Source organism: Triturus cristatus, chromosome 2_1 (genome assembly GCF_964204655.1).
Source record: "Triturus cristatus chromosome 2_1, aTriCri1.1, whole genome shotgun sequence".
In the NCBI taxonomy this organism is placed as follows: domain Eukaryota; kingdom Metazoa; phylum Chordata; class Amphibia; order Caudata; family Salamandridae; genus Triturus; species Triturus cristatus.
The window spans coordinates 476,761,912-476,789,042 of NC_140581.1; the positions used below are offsets into that span (position 1 = coordinate 476,761,912).

The 27,131-nt window shown below is 45.4% G+C and overlaps 1 protein-coding gene across 3 annotated transcripts in view; it reads right to left on the bottom strand.

Annotated features, from left to right (window-relative positions):
- Positions 1-332: 332 nt before the first annotated feature.
- Positions 333-27,131, bottom strand: part of HEXB (hexosaminidase subunit beta) — a 285,155-nt gene continuing 258,356 nt past the window's right edge. For all 3 annotated transcript variants that reach the window (XM_085632321.1, XM_085632320.1, XM_085632322.1), the window contains exon 14: positions 333-602. In XM_085632321.1, the coding sequence (XP_085488447.1) occupies positions 539-602 (64 nt within the window). In that variant the 3' untranslated portion in view covers positions 333-538. The remainder of the gene's footprint in view (positions 603-27,131) is intronic.

Consider the following 27,131-nt stretch of genomic DNA (forward strand, 5'->3'; position numbering starts at 1 on the left):
CTCACTCAAGGTTAAGTATTTTTTTAGATGTGCTTACACTGGAAATGTGTACAGGAGAGTCAAAGATTTACAGATTTTAGGAAAATCATTCAATTTTTTAAGACTGCCCTCATCCACTATGTAGTGGCATGCTTCATCATAGGTCCGCATTCGACACCCAGGAGCAGCGAGTTTGGAAGTTATGCCTACTCACAGAAACATTTGATCATCAGCTCCTTTATCAATAACTTTGCACTCTGTTCAAGTTACTAAATTTCAAGAACTACATAACAGAACAAACGAGAATATGACAATATTGTACACAAATGTCTGCAACAAAAACACGAGAGATATGAAAATGTAATTATTTATTTTCTAGTTTATACACATAATTGCAATTTGTAAACAAAAGTTACGTTTTCAGGCAAAAATATTGTTGTAAATCACTTCATCATGATTGCAAATTGAAGTAGTTATTGGCATTTCAGTGCACCATATCCCTTAAATCTTCACCTGAGAAAGGCACTCAATTCGTTTATAAAATACAAACAAAAAGAGACTAATTTCCGTCATACTCATGATTACAGCTCCCGACGTACAAAGGTTCCGCTGCAATTCCACGCCTGTCGAAAACAAGGAAAAACAGTTACTGATGTACCTTCCGTTATATTTTTTTAATCTACTGCTATATATTCAGTGTAAAAATACAAAAAGAAATATCTACGCGCTGCAGTAACTGGCAGTATTAATTGCCCCTTCCTCAACTCTTGGGATGCACATTATAAAAGATCACATATGTTTCATGTCCCAGCGCAAAACAGACAAAGTTTTGCTACACTTGTGATCTAACATGCGGGTAAATAAGATGAGTAAATTATACTTTGATATGTTCAGTGTCTCTGCTTCCGGACTTGATGGATTTTAAGCATGTCTGAGTGGAAAGGAGAAAGTGTTTCTATCGGGACCACTGGCAACCTACCACTTTGCAAACTAAAGAGACGAGCTCCAGTGACAAGGTAGCCACTCTGCTATGCACAGCATTCTCCATGGGAGATTCTAGGGTGATGGGAAATTCTAGGGTGAGGACCGAAAATCTGTAAACATGAAGTAGAAATTATCAAGGAGAACCTTTGGGCGCTGACCAGAGAGGTAGCCACACTAAGCAAGGCCAAGGGCCCAGGGAGTTGTATCTCAAGACGAAAAATACAGACTGTAACAAAAAGTGTCACTGTTTTAGTGGAAGGACCTTATCACTCCAAAAAGTGCACTGCTTTTTAAGAATACAACCGAGCATCATAAACACTACATGAAGATGCATTAACAGTGCACTTCTGCACCCAGCTACCGCTCCAGTCACTTGTTGGCTGTACTCTTGCCTTTGACCCTGTAAAGCTCTGTGCTGCCTGTTGGACTGGGTTCCCGCTGTACAAATACCACACACAATAGCAAGCCAAGTAGGAGCAAACCCGGAAGCAGGACACCTCTAAAAAGTTAATTAAGCCAGAAAAAGAGTACCCCCAAGTTGGAAGGTGTGTGGAGAATGCCCCGGATTCAAGAAGTATCTGACATGAGAGAAGAGGATATGTAACAATATCCCACAAGGTCCCAGCAGGTTCAGACTACAACCAGCAAGGTGGAGTGCTTAGGATTTGTAACCATGTTACAGGGGCAGCAACAGATTATTTTTTTTCCTTCTTAAGAGAAACAGTCAATCTGGTTTCTACTTCCAGGAAAACAAAAACCAAAAAACAAGGGAGGTAGGACTGGAATCAACAGGGACTCCCACTTACTCATCTGCAATAAAACAATGACGTGATTGTAGGAGGATCCAATAAGGGATGTGACAGAAGGCTAACAACCCTAAGACCACATATCGTATAACCCGTTTTGGAAACATTTATTAAAATACTGTTAAGGATCAAACAGAGCCTTATTGTCCAATGAGCAATGTAAGATTTCCCAGTAAGTCTCCAAAGGGAGAAACAAAGGACAGGAAAGAAGGGAAAACCCCCAGGCAACTGCGTCTACATGGTTCAAAGTAGCACCAGATTGGAAATCATCAACAGCAGCAAACTCATACACATCCTCGTGAAAGGGTTGCCACATCTCTTCCAGCAAAAAGTGGACATAGTTTGGTTTGCAAGCCCATGACCCAGATGTAGATGCCGCTGCCAGCAAATGATCCACATTAGCTATCCAAAGTAAAAAAAAAAAAAAATCTGGTGGAAGTAAATGGTCAAACTGTAAAAAGCTCTGTCAGTAGGGTGGGAAATGCAGCCTGAGAAATGTATTCATTTTTGATATTTGAAAGTAAGCCTGTGGACCAGATTGGAGGAAAACTTAAGAGTCAATCTGATCAACAACTGGAAATGAAGAGACAATTCCATACTTCAGCAACACTTTAATGACATCTAGCACGCAGCGGCACAACATTCAATAGCTGCCAAAAGATGCACCAGGGCAGGGAAAGTAACCTCAACAATGCATGGAGGGAGTCTGACTGCTGACTTTAAGTGTAGTTCAAGAGGGGGGAAAATCACTGAGAGAACTCTAGAAGCCTCAATGCAGACAATATGAAGCATAGAAGCAACCTCTAAAGGGATATGTGGAGAGACATGCTACAATCATGCAGCATTGGACCAGCAGGGGGGTCCCAGCCAGGGAGCCAAGTGAGCACCTCATGCAGGACCTTGCAGTGAGAAGCTGTTTTAGGGACAACCAGAAATGCTAACTATTGACATGGACATGTCTCTTGCATGATGGACATGTACCTCTGCTGCGAGGGCCCTAGCTGCAAGGATGCCCGGGTCCTTAGTGCCGTTTATTGTTGTCATGGGAGAACACAGACCATGTGTGTGCACCAGGATATAGGCCTGTCTCATGCATTGCTGTCTTTTTGGACTAGGAAGTGCTGCCATAGTTCTACCCTCATAGTGGTGAAATAGCACAAGCACAGTGGTTGCAGCATACCATGTGTTGATCAGTAGGAAGGCCTTTTTTTCCCCTGCGTCACTGGAGTGAGGGCTACAGGCTTACTCATGTAAGGTTCCGCTATTGTATGCGTAACTGTGTGTACCTACATGAAGTTAGTATGTAACGCTGCACAGCGTGTGGTTGCTGTGTGCCTGTGAATGGTGTCATACATAGAAGACTGGGTTCCATTTTGGGAGACCCAGGATTAAATGAAGGAGCATGAGAAGGTAGAGGAATCCCCCAGACGGATTTGTGGATTGCTGCATTCATAAGTGCTGGGTGGGGCCACACTGAGGCTTACTGAAGAGCCTGGCTTTCCTGTCTCCAAAAGATGCTCTTTTTTGAGTCACGATGAGCAAACCAGAAAGAGGCCTGTGCACATCTCATGGAGGAGATGGGCTCGAAAAGAGGGGGGCGGTGCCCTGGGGGTAACCTTTTCATGGACATATCACTGTGGCGGACATCCTGGTGTGAACCTCTAGTCACTCCAATGGCCTGTGTTGTGGGGATATCAGATTTGCTCTTGCTGTGACACACGGCGGTCTGGAGGAGGGGCAGGACAGAGGAGTGGGCATTTCAAAAGGGAAGCAGACAAACTTCAAAGACTCAGACCCTAAATCACATTTTGTGCTTGGAAATGGACTAGAAGGGGAGTTAAAGGTCCCCAAAATTGGCAACTGTAAGGCAGTCAGTATGTCGAGGAGAAACTCTGCAAGACTTCTGCCTTTGACCAGGACTGGGGGCTAAGGTCTACTAGTCTCCCAGCTGGGTGAGGGGGACATCACCCAGGGAAATCAAAGACCACCTGCCCCTGGAGCAGGAAGCATCAATGCCGGCCTCCTTGCCAAGACCAGTGTGCCCTGTGAGGAAGAGGCGAGCACTTAGCCGAGCAAGATCCAGTGGGGTATCGTGGCGAGTAGATTCCCCCATAGCAAGGTGTGAGTAGACAGCTGCTGCACTCCGCCTGTGTGCAGATGCTAGAGAGAACTGCCATAAAGACTGCATGACTGCCATGCAAATCAGGCTGTGGCCCCTGTGTGGAGTAAGGCCACTACGCCATATGCCATGGGGGCCACCATGAAAAACAAGGAGCGTTGCTGTTCCACCATTGTCGAGAAGAGAGGTTGCTGTGGTGACCTGTGTGTGCCTGAGCCCGACTGAGGACCTGAACCCGAACATTCCCACCACCTGCGAGAAGGATCAAGGGAAGTTACTATCTCACCCAAGGAAACATCATGGATGCCCAGCTGCTGCTGCTGGAGAGCCGCTTGTGCTACTCAGTCAGCAGCCCTTCACAACAACGTGCGAAACGCTCCCAGGAACTCCAGTAGCACACCCCTGACAGAGAGGGAAGGCTCATCGCACGACCAGAAGGCCCTGGGGGGACTTATTCTGCCACATTCTTTGGAAGAATTGGAGGACTCCTGAGACTGACTACTAGTGGGGAAAATAGTCACTTCTGTTAGTGTGAGGGAAGTGGGACCCTGGGACCTGCATACCGAACACTAGAGCCCTCACCTCAGGACACAATGTGTATTGTTGGTGTGTGCCACATTTCACCTTGTGTTCGTATATAAATAGTTGCTTTTCTGAAAAAATAAGAATTTGACTGGACAATAATTTATTGCTGCTATTCAATGTATTTCAAGTTTTGAGCCCTGGTTCACCCCACTGCATCTACCCCCACCCATAATGCACTTTTATTGCTAAACTCAGGCTAATACTGAGAGTGAGGAGCTGAGGGGGTATTCCGCCCAGCTGCTCAGGATCCACAGTAAGTTGAACCATGGGACATAAGGAGTAAAATACCTCAACCCACATGGTTGGGCCTAGTAGGTCCTGCTTTTCCTGTGGCCCTCTGAAAACGGTTCAGACATAACCTTGATGACACCCGCGGTGAAGATCCATCACCTAAAGGGGAGAATTCTGAACAACAGGAGGATAAAATAGGCAAGAACATGGCATCTTAGAGACATGGGAACTTATAAAGTTTCCAGGTGTCCCCAGGATTAGGAACATCTGAATAGCAGGATGCAGAAAACTGGTCCACCCAATAGCTTAGTTGTGAGGATGGATGAAGGAAGTTAGTTAATGACATTTGATTCTGGACAAAATCCCTTAAAAAGGTGAAAGGACTAATGTGCATGCATCACCACTGCATTCTCCCTCCCCCTGAATACTGGCGCCTGTGGGAATCTGAGGAGAGGCAGGCCGCTAACAGGAAATTTAGCCTCCATGGTAAAAGATATTGCCCAGACCCATCTATATAATTCTGCAAGTCATTATCATTCAGATGTGACTGGTAGTCAACCAACCCTTACTAGCTTTAGGACAAGCCCAGTATTCACAGATGGATAGAAACTGTGTGAGCAGTGACCTGGAAGACTTCTACGATAGCAATGTGGGTCTGTTGCCATTCTAAGGGAGCAGCCACTGTTCTTAGTTACAAGATTGCGGCCCAATGCAGTTTAGTCTAAAGGAGAAGCATGCAATGCACACAAAAGTATTTGAGCCCACTGAACAGGACTAAAAAGGTATGCAGTGCTGCATGACCGTACACTCAGAGTGGCAGGATACCGTGAGATTTGAGGATCTGCTGCAGGGTTTGAGAAACCCCAGTCTATTTAAGCCAAACATAGGGCATAGACTTGTTCTAGGCTTTCTGCCTGGGCAAAGAGAGGAAGCCTCTTTTTTCACCTGCACGTTGACTTGGTTCCGCCCCAGAAGTAATGATAGAGCCTCATATAAGTGCCACTCCTTGAGGTAGTCATTAGGAGCTTTCTTTCCGCACCTTTGGATGGAGGTCTCGATCTCACTCCCAGCTTCTTCATCTTTAGTTGACTATTTTTCTTTTCAAAATTCTTTCAGTGTGCAAAGGAACTATGTCTTCTTTTAAAACTGCAGGGTTTAATCCTTGGAGGGAGTGTCTGTGCCAGAACCCCATGAGGTGTGCTTTGGGTGTTTGGGTTAGGAGCACAGCTCCAAGTGATGAGCCAGAAGGTAATCCAGGAATGCAATGCTGTAGGTTGCTGAACACCGAAAGAAGTCTCTGAAGTCCTGCTCTAGGTCAAGGGCACAAACTCGTTCCAGCTCTTAAGACTATATCCGCAACAGGTCGTTGTTGTGGCCCTAGTTTTTCAATGAGCCAAGTCAAAGCAGAAGAAGGCGGCAAAGCACGATTCGTCCAGTTATGCCACTTTCAACATCTGAAGTTGCAATGATGACATTGTGCTTTGCAGTTTCACTTTCTGTACTCCGCGGACGAGCGATTCCACAACTTTTCCCGATACACCCTGATTTACAAGTTTCATCGGTGACTTCACAACAGGTTGAGGCCATGTTGGGAATATCTGGCACTCTTTCGGCTCCTCCTGCTGTGCTTTTTGGTCCCAGGAATCTAAAGAGTCACCTAGTAGGGTAGGTCTGCCCACGGTGCCATCTGTGCTTCCTTCCTAAACATGCCTCGGTTTCTGCTCAGACACAGAAGCAGATTTCAAATCCAGCACATAAATCCATGCCGATCGATTTGACATCAACGTTTCCGGAGGCAGAACTAGTTGTTATACTCCTATCAGACTCAACCAAATTAATCTCAGTCCCGATGCACCTGCCCCAGTTTAATCAGACTCCGAGAGAACAATGCCTTTCCCTTGGAGCCGCATCCCAGCTTTCCTGCACCTTTTTAGTTCAAACTCTGACGAGAGCCAACTTGCCTCTGTAGATTACATTGGTAATAAAGGGGATTTTTTTTCTTCAACACCATGATGATAATTTATATATACAGGGATTTATATGGGTTAGTCACTTCCCAAACACAGAGTTGTGTTCCCCACTCCTGGACCACTAACAAAAGAGAGTGCTTCCTTTGCCATAGTAATGAGACGTGCAGCAGAGGTATTAATTTTGTAACTACCAACTATGGAAGTCATGACTAATAAGTTTTGCAACTCGGACAAACTTCATCAGTAATCCTGCTCCCATTTAATGAAGGTCTGACTTGCACCCTTATGGGCACCTGGTCCAATCCCTGCCCCCATTGGACAGAGGTTGCCAGACACCACAGGCTAGCACCAGGCATCTCTGATATCTTGACATGGCACCCAGAGCCAGAAAGTTTGGGGGTTCCAATTTTCACCAGTAGGGTGAATCGCAATTCTTTCCCCACGACTCCCCGACAGATAGTTATAACAAATTGAGGCATTCTGAAAGATTACGTTCTCCTTGGCAGGTCTAGCCCTCTGATCAGTCAATGTCAGTTGTTTGCGGAGAAGATGTATACAAGCTTTGTGGGATTTGGTTGGTGTGATCTTGCCGGCAAGTCCTTAAGGAATTTAGGCTAAAACCATCCACAATGGTCAGGACACAGCAAAGTACATCTGCTCTGGACTGGCACCACTGACTGCTTGGGCAAAGCAATTGGCACAAGCGTGGTGCTTTAGCAGCACGCTTGGATGAGATCTACAGTCTTCCCTGGGGACATGCATCGATGGACATGCCATTCTATGGATCTCACCTGTTTGGCAATAAGGCGGATTCAGAGTTAGGATGTTTTAAACTCCGCTGAGCAACAGCAATTTTGCTAGGCCTTTCTGTCCATGTGAGACAGTAAAGTCTACAGTTTTGCCCCTTCCAAGGCTACTCCAGGTGCTGGCATACTGCCAAAGCCAACCACCCCACACCAGGCACCCTGGTCCTTTCGGGGTTAGGGACAAGGGGTCAAGCAGACAACATGCAGGTCACCAGGGCCAACATACTTCCCAGTGCCTTGTTCCTATGGCAACACACTTCAAAGTTTGCCATTAGAGGCACACAGACTCACTGTGGGGAGGCAGAGTAAGATATTTGCTCCAGGGGTGGCAAAATAGAACATGCAACATGTGGGTCCTCCAGGTCATCCAACAAGGCTATGTCCTATAATTCATGTTCAACCCACCACATCCCCCATTCACATCAAATCATCTTTCAGAGGAGTGCCTGTCCATCTTGCTCTAAGAAGTGGAAACTCTTTGACCAAAGGAGACAGAGAGGGTCCTTCGATCAGACTATTGCTTCAGGAGGATCCTGTCGCAGCAGCAGGGTAGCGTCTGGAAAACAAACCTCCACAATCTGCATCTCTGTTCATGGAGATTGACTGCATTCCACCCGCTTCCTGAGGTTTTGGATGTTATCCTCGCTACCTGGAATCCCCTATAAGTTGGTCTGAGTTGGAACAAGTTTGCAGTCTGGTGCTGCACCCTTAATACCAAACCGTAACAAGCCAAACTGTTGGACGTATTGCCATTTGTTTCATACCTAACCCAAAAAGGACTTACACTGGGCAACGTTCAGTGTGACTGGTCTGCCCTTACAGCCTTTGTTCATTTACCAGACCAACCGTCCTTGTTCAAATCACCTGTTGTGCGGAGGGTCCTAAAAGATTTGATCCTTTTTGATGCCACAGTGGGATCTTAATTTTGTTCTCACTTTCCTCATGTGGACAATATTTGAACCTATGCACAGCTACACGCTAGGTCTCCTGACTCTAAAGACTGTTTCGGATTGTGGTGACTCCGGCTCTGTGTGAGTGAACTTCAAGCTCTTTGTGCAGCTGCCTTGCTCCACCTTTTTCCTATACAAAATGGTGCTGAGGATAAAGGTGGCTTTTCGGACGTTGGACAATCCATTGTTCTTCCAATGTTCTTTATCTCGCTTCATCCCTCGAAAGAAGGAGAAAGTCTATCAGCTGAAACCTAAAAAAGCGTTAATCTTTTACATTTATCACACCAAAGACCACTGGGTAGATAAATAGAGCTTTGTGGGGTTATCTGGGGCAAAGGGTAAAGTGGTGCAGAAATTGACTCAGTCAAGGTGTTGAGGGACCATTTCAGCAGGACCAAGAATGCTACCATTATGCTGGCACGCGAAGTGCCTGTTCTTGACATCGGCCAGACTGCAACATGGGCATCAGTACACATGTTCACAAAGGACTACTGCCTTGACAGTGTCCAGACAGATGGACATTTCACCCATTCTGTTCTTCAGGACTTTTTGGTATGTTTCATTTTACCGACCCATTCCTCTGGGAGGTGCTGCTTTTTTAAAGGTAAGGAATCTGCGGTTAGAAGGACCTATTAGAAGAACTAAATACTTACCTATGGTAATTCTGTTTCTGGTGGATACTCTTATATAACAGATTACTCTTACCTCCCTCAAACCTGTTCTTTGGAATGGTCTCTTTTTCATCTAAAAAGTTCCCTAATTAGAGATCTGCACACTGGTATATTGGATTATTGCTGTGCTCTGTATCCAAAGGTGCAGACAAAGTCTAGAAAGAAACAGATGTCAACAGGTAGGGGTGGCACTTCTATGCAGGTCTGTTATCACTTCTGGGACAGAAACAAGGTAAACACGAAGCTCCAAGCACCCCATACCAGTGAGCATGAGCAATACTGTTCAAACCTTCTGGATCCAGTCCGGCGCTTCAAGATATTCTAAAAATGAGGAATCTGCGGTTATATAGAGTATCCAACACAAACAGTGCTCCCAAAAGCAAATTGTTTGTTTGGGCTCCGCTTTTCACCTGCGTTCCTGGCTCTCCAGTCAAGATTATTATATTCCACCCAGGTGTCCAGAACATCTTCCCATGAGCTTTCTGTTTGAGATTGTGCTACAGAAAGAATTTCAAGAAATCCACAAAGAATTTCCTTGCATCCTTGGAATTATTGGACCTCTACCAGTGCGGTCTTCAGAGGCCTCAGATTAGTTACAGCTAGGGAGGGATAGATATTCGTTTGTATTGTGGGAATCTTGTTGGACCCATGTATTGTGAGAAATTGGTTTATTGGTTGGAGGGAGATGGAGCTGTGGAGTGAGCCCTTCAAGCAACAACCACAATCTCGTTCAGGGTGAAACACAAAAAAGTCACTAAATTGAGCAGAGATTAACCCTCTGGTAGCTTGGAACAAAGCTTAACTTAAGAGGCAATGTGTAAGTATTTATGCAGCACTAACACAGCTTAAGCCATAATAAAGTGAAAACAGAGCACAAGAAAAATCCCACAACAATTTTGGAAAAATTATAACATTTAAATCATTTTAAACCAAAACATTCTTATTAGTAATACCTGACATATGCAATTTTAAAGATTTAGGTGAAAATAATGCCTAGAAGCACAAACCGACAATTGAGGTTACCTGTTCACACCAGACCTGGACAAAGTTACAAGTTCAGGCCGATCACGATGGAACGCGGGCCAGATGCAGAGACCAGGTTTGGTTCGCTGAGAATTGTATCGTATGTCCAGGATGTGGGGGGTTTTGCCGCAAAGCTGCGGTTCTGATGAGTGACACGAGGTCTGCATAGAACTGTCAGTTCAAATGGGGAGCTGTGATGTGAGATTATGCGTCGCACTGTTGGTTCTGAAGAGGAGTTACGAGGGCTGCATCGGTTCTGATGGCGACCACAACTGGGGTGGCAGAGCACTTTTATCCTCACTTCGAAGAGTCCAGGACCAGGGAGGCACCACCACTTTGGGGGTTGGGGGGGTGGGGGGGGGGAGGAGCATGTATCACAGAAAGAAGCATTCACGTGCAGGATTCAAAGGAGTTGGAGCTCTTTGAGTCACTTCGGCGGTCTTAGGTTTAAGGTGCAGGTCCAGTCCTTCTTCCTCAGGCAGAAAAGTCCTTCTCCAGTATTGGATCTTTCCTAGATTCACATGCTTGAATCATCCCAGTCATCGTAGAGGGAGCCACACGGTATACATATAAAAGCAGTAGATAAAACTACTATAGGCTACCATGCAATGAAGAATGTCAGTTTTCTCTTGTTATCCAGTTTTCTAATCAATATGTCGGAATCTTCAAAGAAAGGACTCTTCAGGTCGTGTGGATCATGTGGTAAGAAGAGACTACATGCTGAGGATCCACATAAAAGCTGCATCTACTGCCTTTACCCTGAACACAAGGTAAAAGACTGCAAGATCTGTAGAACCTACTCTACAAAAACCCTGAAGGATAGAGAAGGTAGAATATTGATGTGGCTACAGAAACAAAAATCTAAATCTGACGAAGTCTCTGAGGATGAGGAGAGCTCTACCTCACAGGCTTCTAAGCAAACACCCAAAATGAGAGAGACCCCTCTTGAAAATCCTGAAGTGTACAAGAAAAAGACTTCTAAAAGGTTTCGTCAAGAGGATGCAGGCACCTTACAAAAAGGAAAGCTTCCATTTCCTACTGAGGAAAAAGAGCCATAAGAAGGAAAAAATACTCTATTCAATCTGTGAAAATTTCGGTCTCTAAAAAGCTCCGTTAAAGCAGACGACGCTTTATCCCACACCTGGTTGTAAGCATCCACCCACCTTACAACTTACACCTATGTACCAGTCGACGACGTACTCAGACGACACCATCAATAAGGCAATTTTTGCTAAATCCAGCAATAGTATCACCTTTACCACCTTCAACTTTTTGTGCGGGATCGGATGACGATGGGATGTTTGGTCCATATCAAACAAAGTGGGGACAGAGGGGTAAGTTTAATGAGGTCCAATGTACATACCCCATCAAGGCTGTGCACAAGAAATGGTACAGAGTTCCTCTAGGAACTCTGTACCATTTCTTGTGCACAGCCTTGACGGGATGTTTGGACCATCAGATAGTCGTTCCCAACTCATGTAAAATATCAGGAGAAAGAGGACGAATGTGAGGGATACTACCAACAAGAATATCACCCTCCTCATGCAAAGATTAAGTATATGGAACCAGTTAATGAACCTATGTTCCACCTTCCGGTTACTTTGGTACAAGAACTTCAGGATTTGTTACATGACTATTGCACAGGCTTTCCTTCAGCGGCTGTTCCTCCACCTCCACAGACACCACCGCCTGGTGCGTCTCCATCGCTTACCTCTGTACCTTTATCTGCGCCCTCCCCTACGGGATTTACTGTTGTGCTGCAACATCATCAGGATACTTCTCATGAAGGAGAAATTGAGGAGACTCAAAAAGATGGGTAAGGAGGAGATGAATGGGAAGACTACATCATATCGACACCTGCATCTCCTTCTCCGCAAACTGTAGAGTCTCCACTAGAGGAAATTGGCGGCTTTCACACCTTAATATAAAGAGCAGCGTCACGTTTCCAACTACCTTTAACGGTCAAACAGACCGCTTTCTCTACGATTTCCAAGATCTATCTAGGAAATCTGTTAGGTCTATAACCATTGTAGATCAAATATGGGAAGAAGGTATAAAAGTAATGACACCTGCCACAGTTATCCCGGTCTTACCCAGGATCGACAAAAAGTATAAGGCACCGGAGGAAGCTCCAGCTTGTCTAGTAGGACATCCTAAGCCGGACTCCGAAATATCGCAGGCCGCTCAACGGAGATCGAGGAACCCTCTACCGCCCATTACTGCTCCACCTGACAGAGAAGGCAGGCGCTTAGATAACATCGGGAAAAGATTCACAACCACATTAGGTGCAACTGTTCGTGCTGCCAACGCTCTTGCGATTTTAGCCAGGTACAACCGGCAGATGTGGTCGGACATTGCTCATCTCTCAGATCTCCTACCAGAGGATTAAAGGATAGAAGCAAGAAAGATCCTGTTTGAGGGGGAAAGATCTGCATCCGAAATAACTGATGCTTCTATGGATATAGCGTCCTTAGCCTTTCGTCAACTTGCTGGAGCAGTCCTCAGATGCCAGGGTTGGCTGACAGCAACTATGTTCCGCCCTTAGGTGCAAAGCAAAATTTTGGACATGCCATTTGATGGTGACACTGTTTGGCAAACATTGACGACGCTTTGCAAACCATCGACACGGACGAAGCTAAGGCTTTGGGAACGCTCAAATTCAGAAAGACCCCCTTTCGTGAAGCACGTGGCAGAGGAACTTATTCTTTGAGGACGTTACCAAAGATACCAGCCTCAAACTTACACCTCTTAATGGCCTTCCCACCAACAACAGCAACAATAACGTGCACCACCACAGGCTGCCCACTCCTGACAACCTAGGCGAAAGCAACAAGTTCAGCCCAGGGACTCTTTGCCGCCCGCTGCTCTTCCCTGGTCTTCTCACTGAAGAACCCCCCCTCCCCCCCCCCCCATCTCATTACCTACATGAATGGCAGAAAATAACATCAGACAAATGGGTCTTGGATATAATAAAGTATGGCCATACACTACAGTTTACCACAACGCCACATCATCCGCCTCAGAAATCAACACCACCCTATCTTCAATTGCTGAAGGAGGCTTTACTAAAGTTTCAAAAAGGAGCAATAGAATGTGTTCCACACTCTCAGAGGAAAAGGCTTCTACTCTCGCTTTTTCCTGATAAAAAAAAAAAAAAAAAAAAGAAGTTGTTGGGGGAATGGCGTCCCCTTCTAGACCTCAGGAAACTCAACTAATACCTGCTGAAAAAATCCTTTCGCATGGTTACTCTCCAGGTGATATTGCAGCTTCTGAACCAATCGGATTTTTTAAGCAAGCATAGATTTGGAAGATGCTTACTTCCATATTCCTATCCACCTCAAACATCGAATATTTTTTTGTAAACTTTATTGAGAAATTGGCATGTTGAACAGCAAGGACACAGCATTTCACATTAAATAAGAGGCACAAAGTGCGATAGTACATCAAAAACCTCTTCACCACAGTGCAGCATGACTGTTTTCGGGAATGTCACATTATCCAACACTATAAACCTCATCCCGACCCCCCAGTGGCTCACATTGCTCACCCCAAAAAGTATTCCAAGGCCCCCAAATTTGCGACCACTTCTTCTGGCATCCCCTGGAAACATAGATAGGCATCTGTCACCATACACCAATCCATGTCTCTGATCCAGTCCGCAATGCTCGGTGAGGTCGGAGCCTTCCACAATTGTGCGATATTCCGCTTGGCCACTGTGAAGCCCAAAGTGACCCATATCCTCTCCTTGGCCGTAACAAAATCAGTTTGATGTTGCATTGTATCTGCTGCCCCAATACTTCCTCCATCATTAATACCACCCCCTCCCAGAATTTCTGAATTGTCTCGCATTCCAAAAGTGTACGGATGAAGGTGGCTTCTTGCCCGCAATGCCGTGTACAGCCACTATCTTGGGCGTATCCCATATGAACCAATAAGGGTCCAGACAAGTACGTCCTATGAAGGATTTTTAGCTGAACCAGTCAGAGTCTGGAGGAGATGGCAACTTCGCGGGGAGAAGCCACTGCGGCTCGCCACGCCTCATCTTCCAAGCCGGCAATGTCATGGTCCCATTTACCTCTTAGCCGTGTGAGGGGATCGGTCATATTATTGATAAGCTTCTTGTATATGAGAGATATGGCCTTTTCTGGCAAATCACCATCTAGAATCCGGTCCCCCAGAGGGGAGGAATCAAGGAGGAGAGTAGTGCGTGCCTAATTTGGAAATACCAGAACTGTTCAGAGCTGGCCATTTCAAACTCTTGACTTAGTGGGGAGAATGATGCTACATTCCCGGATTGCCAAAGGTCCCCAATTCTGGAAATACCAATGGTGTCCCATTTGTCGAACTCCAAGGAGCGCAACAGCCGACCCAGCTGGTCACAATGCCAGAGCAGCGTAGCTTGAGTAAGCTTGCCCTCCCAACCCAGGCTTTTAGTGGCGTCTTTCCATATTTGCACAGCGTGCTTGGTCGGGCCGGAGAAGACGTTTTTCTGAGACTTTGTATACAGTGCGCCCTCAAACCCACCCCCGTGGAAGACCCATCGATCGATCCGAAATGCTGGGTAGTCATGCCGCCTATAGGTGCAATGGTTGAATGGCAGCGAGCTGCGAGGCCCAGTAATATCTTTCATTTTGGGAGTCCGAGGCCCCCGTAGAACCCCCCCCCCCCGTGTGAGCTTATGTGTGGCGGTGCGGAGTGGTTTACCCTCCCATAGCAAATCCCGCACTGTGCCCTCCAGTTCTTTAAAATATGACGCCGCGACCGGAAGGGGTGTGTTTTATAACACGTACAGGAGGCGGGGGAGGGACATCTTGAATAGGGCACCCTGTCCCAGGAGGGTCAAGGGGAACGATTTCCAGTGCTGGACATCCGATTTAAGGCGCGCTAGTGGTGACCGAAGGTTGGTGTCAAAATCGCGTCAGGTCTTTAGATACCCAGATATTTAAAGCAGTCAACAGCCTCAGTCAGCTGGCAACCCCGGGGAAGTAGAGGTCTTTGCCCACTAAGAACGTAAAGCACAGATTTGGACCAGATGATCCTATAGCCTGCAAACCTACCAAAAATGTGGAATATAACCATCACCACATTAAGAGCCGCCGCCGGGGAGGCGAGATAAAGCAGGATGTCGTCTGCATACAATGATATGCGGTCCTCCCACTCATATGTCCATTTAAGGCCCCGAATGGCGGGGTCCTGCCGGATCCACGCTGCGAGAGGTTCCAAGGCAAAGAGGAGCGGTAACAGGGGGCAACCTTGACTGGTGCCCCTACCAAGAGAGAAGACAGGGGATTTCCGATTGTTTACAACCACTTGTGCCAACGGTTGACAATATAGTAGACGCACCCATTTAATAAATTCCGGACCGAATCCTAGATTGTGAAGCACTGCAAACATGTAGGGCCATTCAATGGAGATTAAGAGACTTGTTTCTTGCCGGCATTAACCCGGACTGATCAGGGTGTATCAAGTTGGGAAGAACTTGTAACACGAGTGGCAAGAACTTTTGCAAGAATCTTGGCCTCGCAGTTGAGGAGCGAGATGGGCCTGTATGAGGAACACAAGTCGGCGGGTTTATCCGCTTTGTGGATAACCATGATGTTGGCCAGTCTGTAATCCTTTAGAAGAATTCCTAGCTCTTTACTTTCTCTATACATGGCAGTAATAAAAGGGGCGGTCATGCCTGCCGTTAGCTTAAATAATTCTACGGGAATTCAGTTAGGGCCCGACGCTTCCCCCCCGCAGATCATGGATGGCCCTCTCCACTTTGGTTACTGTAATATCACGGTCCAGGTCGAGCCTCTCCTCCTCTGTAACTGGCATCTGAATTTCGCGTAGGAGGGAAGAAGCCTCTTCCTCCGAATAGGCCATGCTGGAAGAGTACAGGGAGTGGTAATATCTACCAAATTCGTCTGCAATGTCTTGCGGAGCTGTAGTTCGGGAGTGTGAATCAGTGGTATTTTCAGCCACAACGCGCCGTGTCCAATCTCTGCGATCTAGCCAGGCCAACAATTTGCCTGCTTTATCGCCTACATCATAAATCCGGCTAAGGGTAGTCCGATATTGTGCCTTAGCCGCATCTGTGGCTAGGTCCAAGAGTTCCTTGGAAACATCGAAGATTTCTATGTTTCCCTGTGGCAGTCGTGCATTATCAATTCAAGGTACTTTCCTTCGGCCAGCTCCACAGGTTTTCATCAAGTGCCTAGATCCTGTGGCAGCATTCCTGCGGTTGAAAGGCCTACAGATCTTCCCATACCTAGACCATTGGTTGATGAAAGCCCCTTCTCTTCGTCAAGCTTCAGAGGCCATCTCTTTCTGCCTACAGCTCACAGTCAATCTTCGAAAATCCATTCTAGCTCCTTCTCATCGGTCAACGTTTCTAGGATCAAGTCTGGACACCCTCCAAAACAAGGCATTCTTATCAACAAAGAGACGGGTCGCCATTCTATCTCTGGCTCACGCTTCCTACAAGCGAAAGTTTGCTTCTATCCTCCTCAAATCCTTTCTCGGGATGAGGTCTTCCGCCATTCTCATGATACCTCATGCTCGTCTAAGGATGAGACCATTTCAACAGCAGTTTGACACCCAATGCCTTCAAATAACAGGATCATTCGACGACATAATTCGGATAATTCCGATCATGAAGGATGCACTTCTTTGGTGGCAAGCTCCCAGCAATTTCTCCCTGGGACTGTTATTCCTTTCTCCTCTTCCAGCCAGAGTTTGTTCTGACCACAGATGCATCTTTGGAAGGCTGGAGAGCGCATCTGCAAGACCTACAAAGAAGCAGCAAATGGAGTCTTTCTCTCTCCAAAATGCATATCAATTTTCTAGAATTACAGGCAATCTTTATAGCCCTCCAGTCATTCCTCCAAAGGATAAGAGCATCCTCAGTCCTCATACGCACGGACAATACCACCTGCATGCATTATCTAAACAAGCAGGGAGAAAGAAGATCGCCAAACCTATCCTGGGAAGCTCAAAGAATATGAGAATGGACACTACAACATCAAATAACTTTCAAAGCGGAGCATCTCCAAGGAGTAAGGAACAACTTAGCAGACACCTTGAGCAGGTTAAATCAATCAAATTATGAGTGGGAACTCAACCAACTGATTCTCGATCTTCCAGAAATGGGGAACACCCAACTTGGACCTATTTGCGTGTCAAGGGAACCAGAAATGGTTCTTTGCCAGCAGGGAACCACAGACAGGGTCATGGGGAAATGCGTTTGATAAGATGGTCAGGAATCTTTGCGTACGCTTTTCCCCCTAATCTCCAGGGTGCTGATGAAAATGAAATGGGAACCGTGCCAACTCCTCCTCATTGCTCTGTGTTGGCCATGACAGCACTGGTTCACGGAGCTACTCCTGCTGTCGCAATCCAAACCTCATCACCTTCCATTGTCAGCCACCCTGGTAACGATTAACAAAGGGCAGATCCTGCATCCACACCCAGCTTCTCTTCAATTGCATGTCTGGAACCTGAATTCAATGAGTACAAGGATTTAGTTATCCCTGAAGACTGTAAAGATATATTATCCAGAGCAAGAGCATAGTCTACTACTAAAACAGACTAAAATGGATTTTTTTGTTCTTGGTGCCTTCAGAATGACATTTCCCCCCTTCTCTCTTCCCCAGAACAAATATTGCCTGATCTCTGGCAAGATCAGGTCTGGCGTATGCTTCAGTAAGGGTCCACCTAGTGGCCCTCTCCTGTTATAGGCGGACGTCCGACGCCTCTTCACTCTGCTCTTCTCGCATCAAACAGTTCATGAAGGGTCTTTTCAGAACTTTTCTTCCTATTAGGCGTCCTCCACCAGAATGGCACCTTAATGTGGCCTGTCTCAGTTAATGAAACCACTGTTTGAGCCAATTCACAAAATAGAGCTCAAGTTTCTCACATGGAAAGTGGCTTTGCTTCTCAAACTTCTGCTAGAAGAGTAAGCGAAATTCAAGCATTCACCATTCAAGAACCTTACTTGCGCTTCACAATGGACTATGTAATGTTACAAACAAATCCTAAATTTATAGCAAAAGGTACCATCTCAGTTTCACCTGAATGAGCCCGTAATTCTGCACACTTTTACCCGCATCCTTCACTGACGGAGAAGTCGCTTCACTCTTTAGATGTAAAAAGATGCCTTAAGTTTTACTTACAAAGGACAAAGCAGCTGCGCAGAACGGATCAACTTTTAGTATCTTATGGGTCTGTAAAGCTGGGATCTGCGGTCACAAAAAGAACTGTTCCACGATGGATCGCTGCTACTATTCCAATTGTGTCATGTTAAGTCGGGTAAACCGCTTACAACCATGACCAGGGCGCATTCTACAAGATCAGTGTCCTCTTCTGCTGCTCTTTCCGCTGGTATTCCACTAGACAAGATTTGCCGGACCGCTACCTGGAAGAATGCTCATACCTTCACGCGGCACTATTGCCTGGACATGGCAACTTCTAGCGAAGCAGCGGTGGGACAGGCAGTCCTGCGTCATCTATTTCAATAAGGTAAGCCTCTACTATTAGAGGTGTTTTATATTCTTTGATTGATGTAATGTACTTATATTTATGTCCATAATCTCTTTATATGGTTGATATCTTGCTGCATAATATCTTATTGAGGTTTCTGTATTGGCATGCATATTGTAACACCATCCTCTAAGGATCAACAAATATACATCACAGTATTTCTATACATGCATGTTTATGAAACTGCTAGCTACTCTGATTCAAGCATGTGAATCTATGAAAGATCCAACACTGGAGAAGAAAATGAGTTACCTGTAACTACGATTCTCCAGTATTGGTATCTTTCATAGATTCATATGCAACCCACCCTCCTCCCCTGAGAGGCTTCCCTTATTTCCTCAAGGTATAAAGTTTCATACTCGTGCTTGAAAATCTGAGGAACCTAGCCTCTCTTGAGATTGTTAGAGGGTGTTAAAATCTGGTTTGCGATGTCAACATAATCGGCGCCACCTTGTCCCCTCTCAGGCCCGTACGCTCACTTAAGCAGTAGCCATTTTGAAAGCGCCATGGCCCCTCTGCCCCTCGCCGATCACCAGCGCGTTCCCTTGGCGCTGCGAACACCCCCCCGCTCTCTCGTGCATTGACCATACACCCCTCCCCAGCGCGACCCTACCTCGGAAGCGAAAACCACCCCCCGGGGCCAGCACCTCCCCGTCCTTTAATGAACCCCCTTCCTCTGCCCTGCCCCGCTCCCAAGCCACCACCTGGTCCTGCAGCTGCCATTTATCGGCCCCCTTCCTGTAAGCAGTTGCCCCGATTCAAAGGATCTCCGACTAATCAAAGGCCTCCCACCCCGTGCGATCCGATCAGATACCCCGTTCCGGGAATCGACAGAGTATCCTGCTGTGGAATAGCCATCACTTACTGTAGATATGTGTGGGAACGAGCTTGAAGTGGGGATTCCAAGGATGTCTTTCCGTACATCAAAGTCTCAACAAGAATGTGTCACGTGTAATAAAGCAATAAACCTGTGTATAAGAGGCCAGGCCTCAAAGATGTGGTTAGAGCACCTCCCGAAGACATTGTGTGTGCGTGTCCGAAATGACAGGCTCTCCTCATGAGAAATAAACCCTGTTTCCTGCCTTCCAGTCTCCGGCGCCTGCCTCTTTTTTTGGTTAATCATCGAATGGTATAAGAGGCGATTACCGCCGGGCAATACTTGAAAGGTTATCGACTGAAACTGCCGCTACCATTTAACAAGGGTGCAGTCGCCTGATTGGCTGTTGCTTAAGTTTGGTTATTTTTTTTTTTTTTTACAAAAGAAAGTGGATAGGCTATTGCAGTGACTCTTCACTGCATGGTAGCCTATGGTAGTTTTATCTACTGCTTTTATTTGTATACCGTGGAACTCCCACTACGACGACGGGGATGATTCAAGCATGTGAATCTATGAAAGATACCAATACTGGAGAACCGTAGTTACAGGTGAGTAACTAATTTGTTTCTTGCACGCAGAGCAGCTCAGCAGTCCTTCTTGCAGCAGAGCAGACCTACTGAGTCTTACACAGGTCCAGAAGTGATCTGAAGTGTTGGTTTTGAGGGTCCAATATTTATACCTGGTGCCCACTTTGAAATGGAGGCAGGTTCTAGTGTTTTACCCCTAAAGAGGTGTCTTGAATGTCTTGCCTTCCTGCCCTGGTCCCAGTCTGTCTGGGGGTGCAGGAGTCCTTTGCGAGTGTGCTGGACCAGTGCTTTTGAAGTGCAAGTGTGCTAGGTGACAACTCCACACCCACATTAAGTAAGGATTGCCCATCCAGCCAACCACCAGACCTCCTATTGCAGTGGTTAAACTTGTTAATGCCATGTGCTCATTCCCCTCCCATTAACAGTGAAATTTGAAATTGGGGGGGCCCCTCAAAATGTTTCACAATTATTCCATTAAACTTGCAATGTTTCAATAGGTCTAGACTTAAACATTGCAGTTAAGTTCCGTTATCGTTTAAAGAATGCAATCAAATACATTATGGCCAAAAATACTATTCTGGACAGGCAGGCCTTACGAACATGTAAACGTATACACAATGCAGTGTTAGAAGGGGGGGGGGGGGGAACGGAAGGGCACGGCGTGCCCCTACTTTTAAAAATTATGTTAGTCCCTACTTCTTGATTTTAAAAAAGCGTACCGGGACGGCCCTAATTTAATATGACACCTTTATTATCCAGCCTGTGCGGTCCACCGTGCACATCGACGAAGGCCTCTGCAGCGCGCCCAACCTCCTCCCTTTACCCTCTGTGTCTAGGGGCCGGCAAAGTGATACTGAAAGGGGCCATCAGTTTAGCATAGCTGGAAAACGGCTGCTCTGAGCCCGTGATTCACACCTCAAGCTGCTCTGAGCCTGCGATTCACACCTCATTCAGTGAGGACACTGGCCTGCCTGCCCCCACTGTGACCAATACAATGGTCACATCAGGATACTTTGGTGTCTCCCTCCCTTCCCCACTCACGCAGACTGACGGACGCCACCTGGGAAAGAAGAAAAGGGCTTCACTGAGGACTTTGGGACTGTGAATCTGCTCTCCAGCCAGCCAGAACTGAAACGCTGTCCCAGCCCCACTAGCCTCTCCTGGAAGTTGTTCTCCGTGCCTGCCCAGAGGTCACCAGCCCCTCCTTTACAGCTCTGCTCTTTTCTCTGTGCCGGAGCCTGCAAGAGGAGCCTGGACTGCCTCTGAAGTTGAACTCCACAAAGATCAAGTAAGTTGGGAAAATAAAATACCTGGTGCATTTTTAAACGGGAAATGTCGAATGTCTTATCTGTTGTTTATGTTTTCTGTTATAGCGCCCAACACAAACTTTCTGCTCTGTAATGAGGGCGGGCTGCACTTAAAGCACAGAAGAGATCAGCACACACCCTTTCTATTCATCACGTCTAAAATGGGAAGGCAACATGTGATTTAAGGTTTAAAATGAATTCCCATTAAAATACATTTTCAAAGTTCGATACGTTTCCAATCACAGAATGTCCCCAATACGCTTAAAAGTGGAAGCACAGGCCATTTGTCTCCGAGCCATGGAGTTTGTCATCAGCACTTCTCCTATTTTCCACAGGACCAGTTCTAACATGAATAGCAAAATATCCTAGTTTGCAAATGTTTTCTGAATAATTATGATCCTGGCATATTTGACACATAACACATCTGCTACATAACCTGACAATTTTAACTTACAAATTGTTTGTAGCTCAAACGGATCAAAAGTTACAAAAAATTTGACTTGTGTTGCTGCGAAGTGGACAGGCCTTCGCAAATGTTGCACCCCAAGTGCGCCGGGTATGCGCAGACATGGGTCCTGGACTCACTGTCCCAAAAGCAGCTAAAGTCAGAAAGCCGGTAGCGAGAGCTCAAAAGATATATTATCAGTAGTCCGGTAAGGAGAGATTAGTAGTTTCTCGGATCTACTTTAAAGTGAAGGATCAATAAAGAACTGCGACAGGTTTTCTTTTCCTGAGTCTTATGCCAATGGAACAGTAAAATGCATAAACTATTCAACTGTGTCGGTTGTGCACAATACCCTTTCTCACCATGGCTGGTGATGCTTGAGAGTAGTTTAGCGTAATGCTAGAGCTGAACTAGAGCGTACAAAGCGAGTAAGGGTGCCTTTTTTTTTTTTTTAGGAGGATTTGCAGTCTGGGTGTTGCTACTCCCAAGATAATTTTGAAAAAAAAACTATGGGGTCAAATATTGCATTTTATTTTCAACACCCCATTTTTACACAAATTCTCTCAAAAGCCATTACTGTGCCAAGACAACATACCCAGGAGTTGACCACATTTTTCAAGATGCACAATATGTTCCTCCCATAAGTAAATATTTACCTCCACTTTGCCAAGGCCTGTGTTTTGTCCTGCTTGCTCACATGTTATCTCACTCAGGCTCACTACCCCCATTATTCATTCTCATTCACTTTCCTTTTTACTCAAAATTGCTCACTTGCACTCACTCTTCAACATTCGGTATCACATTCTCACTCACTCAGTCTCACCACTTTTTCCTACTCGGATTACCTCATTCTAACTTACAGTTTCACTTACTCTACGTGACTCCTTATCACTCTCTTTCTGTCACTTTCATCGACATACACTCTTTCACTCATGCTCAGTTACATTCAGGCACTCAATCATTCACACCCACATTTACTTACTCGCACTCATTCTTCTTTGCAGGACACTTGAATACATATGTACTAGACTATGTTTGAGCATCCAGCTGGCTGACATGAATAAGAATTATTTATTTATCTATCTCACTTGTTAAGCGCACTCTCACCTAACAGGTATCCTGGCGCTGACAATCAAGAGTGCACAATTTGTGGATAAGAAGGAGCCCTTGTGGGTTTCCGTGAGTCAGATCAGATTCTCTTGAAGAGTTCCTTTCTCTGAGCCCTGCTTAACACATGTGTACAAGAGGAGCCCTATATTCATGTCCTCAATGTTTGAGACAAAAAATACTCATTGATTTCTGAACGAGAGTAAAAGCGTTAAGGTAACATGTCGTTCCTGCTTATATTTTGCATGCTTTACATAATCCTGCATTCCCTATGAGTATTTGCTTTTCCCAGAATGTTGTTACTTTTTTTCAGGCACTGCCTAATTTGAAATGAGTCACATCCAGGTGCTTATAATGGGGCAGAATTGGGTTGTAGCTGAAGACAGTGCGAGTTTCACTCAGTGGGGCAGAAGGGTGTTCGGTGGGGATAGGATGTGGCATTATGGCCAGAGCTACCAAATTTGGAACTGGGGAACCTGGTTCAGCCTTCATGCCTTGTCCATCAGACCACTCCTGAGGGAGCACCCATGATAGACTTTAGAAGGCCCCACTAGACCTTAGAAGCCCTGGTCTCTTAGCACCAGCAGGTGAACCCTACTGGTGGCCAGTTGAGTATGGCCAGTTGAGTAAACTTGAAGCCCTGTCCACCACAATCCATACCGAAGTTCACCACCAGTCTTGCGGGCAGGTCTACAAAGCAGCACACCCTAGAGCAGCAGTGGCTTTGTCACGGAGGTCACTGGACCATTGAGGCCAGTCCACCTCACGCATTGGTGCCTTCATAGGTCTTGTTCCAGTAGTACTAATGCAACTCACCAGGGATTTGCAATGCAGGATTTGCATGCATACCAGACTAAGGAGCATGTTTTCAAGGGCCTTGCGTCATGGTTACACCTTCCAATGTGGTACATGCACAATGCAAAGCTCGAAGTCATATTTAAAAGCCACGTAAAACCACTTTGCATGTCTTTGAACGGCTTCATAGATATGGAGTACTGCAACCCAGCACAAACTGCTGCATTGCCTTACTGTGTGCACGGGAGGAGTTGCGGTAGGTGTTGCATGGGAGACTGGTTTTGTAACTGGGGACTGGTTTTGCAGCAATGCTGCGAAATCGGCCCCCAGTAACAAAACCAGCAGAACTGTGCAGCATAATGACTCACTCTTAAAAACTCATAAATCACTGCAGAGTTCCTTGTAAACCGCAGTAGTTTTCCTGCAATAATAAAAGTCTCCCACGGTTTTTGACGCATTCATAGATTTCCAAGGACTTGTAATCCTGGGAATGCAGCAAAATCTTGCGCTGCCCCAGAGGAGGCATAACTAGGAGAAATATCTTTATTTCTCCTTGTTTTTTCCTCTTTCAAACTGTGCTTTATTCTTCAGCCCACATAGAAAGATGAAAAAGCCTCTCAAGATTGTTTTTGTACAGGAAGGTGCCCCTTCCTGCACAAAAACAATCCTGCATGCAAAGGAGGCACCCTTGCACCATGGGGCAAGTGTGCCTGCGTTGAAGCTAGGCTGTCGAAATGGCGCCAGTGCAGGGGGAAAAGACCGGAATGCACCATATTGGATAAATACGGCACATTCCCGCCCTTTCCCTGTGACGCAGGGCAGCGCAGCAAAGTAACTTGCTGTGCTGCCCTGCGCCACTATTCCCATAAATATGTCCCTAAGCTCACAAACTTAATTGTCTCTCTGCTTCATACACAAGCACTTTTAGCATGTGCTGCCTGCTTTGGGGCCACTGCAATTATGCAGCAATGGAGGACAACATTATGTTGCAGTGTTGACTAAATTATGCAGCAAAAAAGACTGCAGTGTTATGTAGTACATTTTCTGATACATTATTATTTTGACATTTTTACACATACTAACAGTCTCTGGAAAGCTTTCGCCTCATTAATTCCAGTGTAACATGCAAATGCAGCGGTGAGAAAGGTGACCAGTCAACCTTTGCACACGGCCTTCCACTTCACAGCAACACAATTCACGTTGTTTAGTAACTTTTGATCCGTTTGAGCTACAATTCTTTTTTTGTTAAAACCATCAGATTATGCGGGAGATGTATCATGTGGAAAAATACGGCAGAGCAATTATGTGGAAAACATCTGCAAACTAGGATATTTTACCATTCATGTTTGAACATCTAATGCTGGCCTCGTGCATGCTGCGTGAAGCACATAAAAAAAACATAGGACTACAACTTTGCTTTGCTCGAGTGTCACTGAATGACGTAGTCAACAGTGATCCCAGCACAGAAAACACTGACAGTGAGGTACAAGTGGTAATAAAATGTAACTATTATGCACACACTGCCTCAGATAACTAAAATGCATTATGCCAGAACGTATCAACTTATTATGTTCCATGTCTTGTTTACCAGCTGCTATAAGATGTGTACTGCAGTAAGACATCTAGGGGGTTGACTTGGCCAATTAAGAAGGCCCAACTTTATGAGAAGGTGCAGGAATGGGCAGCAGAGCTCAATAGTTAGAACAGTGGTCTTTAAACCAGGGTTTACTGGTGTCTAACAGTTTTTTTTGTCCCTGAACTTAGTTATGGGACAATGTAAAATTGCGCAGTTCCCATTCTGTAGATACCAGTGCAAAATTATCATTATTTTCTAGCAAATTCATGCTAACTTTTATTTAACATTCCCTTCTTTATTTGAAAGATTTCTCAGATCGTGCAGTTGCAGACACTCACCAGAAACCGGATGAGGGTGTTTGTTCTCAAACCAGAAAGACAGGTCATCAAACCACAGCACTGCAAGGCCATAGAGGGATCAGGTTTACTGCTAGATCGGAGGCAAATCAGTGTCACTGCATAGGCCGCAAAGCACAGTTGTTACAGAATCTCGGAAGTAGGGGCGTTCCTAAATCTCTTCCGCCTGCCACATAAATTGCTGCTTACCCGGAAGCTTCTCAGTATTCGACTTTCTTCAATCCAACGTCAAGTTTTAAAGAGGTAAAGAGCCTCAGCCAGGTTCTGAGACTATTCAATCTATTCCCTCACATTTATTGGGACCTGCTCATTGATACAAACAATGTAGCATTTAATTCCCCCATTATTCCATTGCATAAATGCATGTAAAAATATTTTTCAAGTAAATGCCTTAAGTGTGGGCTGACACATTTTAATTTACACCATAGTTTTCATTGTCGAACGGCTAATATTCAATATAGTGTTTACCGTGGGATTAAAAAATGACATGGACTCTTTCTTAAATTGTCTTGTGGAAAATCCCAATTTGTACCGACAGCCAGCATTTAAAATAAATCATGAGTTATGGTACAGTGCTTATTTTAAAATGTATGTATTTACACAATTATTTATGCAGATGCTTCAGTGGCTGCAGAAGAAAAATGCTCGAGCCACATCTCGCGAAACACGCGAGTCCCCAGGCTCCAGTTCGGAAGGACCAATGGCAAATGCAAATCAGGGTTTTGAAAGGCAAACAAGTGAAAGTGGCAGGATGCCCGAAAAGAGGAGAAGAGTCGATTCTGAAGACGAAGTATTGTTAGATGGCTGTGGCACTAACGACAGTCACATACTCCTCCAAGGAAATGTGGTGGAGAGTGTGGATCAAATTGATCACCCAGCCTGCTGGTCTTCGGAACAACTTGAAATCAAACGTACAGAATATCCATGGCTCTTATTTTCCAAAGGCAAGCTTGGATGTAAAGTGTGCAGGAAGGTAAATCTTAAAACAGAAACAAGTCAAGGTGTGCATCTTTCCATGGAATGGGTAGATTGCTTGGTCATCCCATATGGCCCTTCTAAAGACAAGCAGTTAATTTCTCTGCAGAAAAAATATTTCGTCATAAGAATAGCTCATGTCATCTTAAGGCACTTGCTATTTTAGAACAGAGGGCCCGTGAAAGTATTCCACAGTACAATTTGAAAATGCAAATGAAAGTACAGGTAGACACATGCCGTGTATTCAGAAATGCATACAAAATAGGCAAACATGAGCGCCCTTTTTCTGATATGCCGTTAGATATTGATGTTCAAAAGATGAATGGTGCAGACTTGGGCAGAGTATTGCATTCAGATCACAGCTGCGCGGACATAATAATAAACCATATTGCTGCTACAATGAGGTCAAGGCTGATTGATTGTATCTTGCAGAATGAATCAAAAATAAGCCTCATGATAGATGAATCTACCACAGTTAGTACCAAATTCAAATTTTATTTATTATGTTTTGGCTCTCGA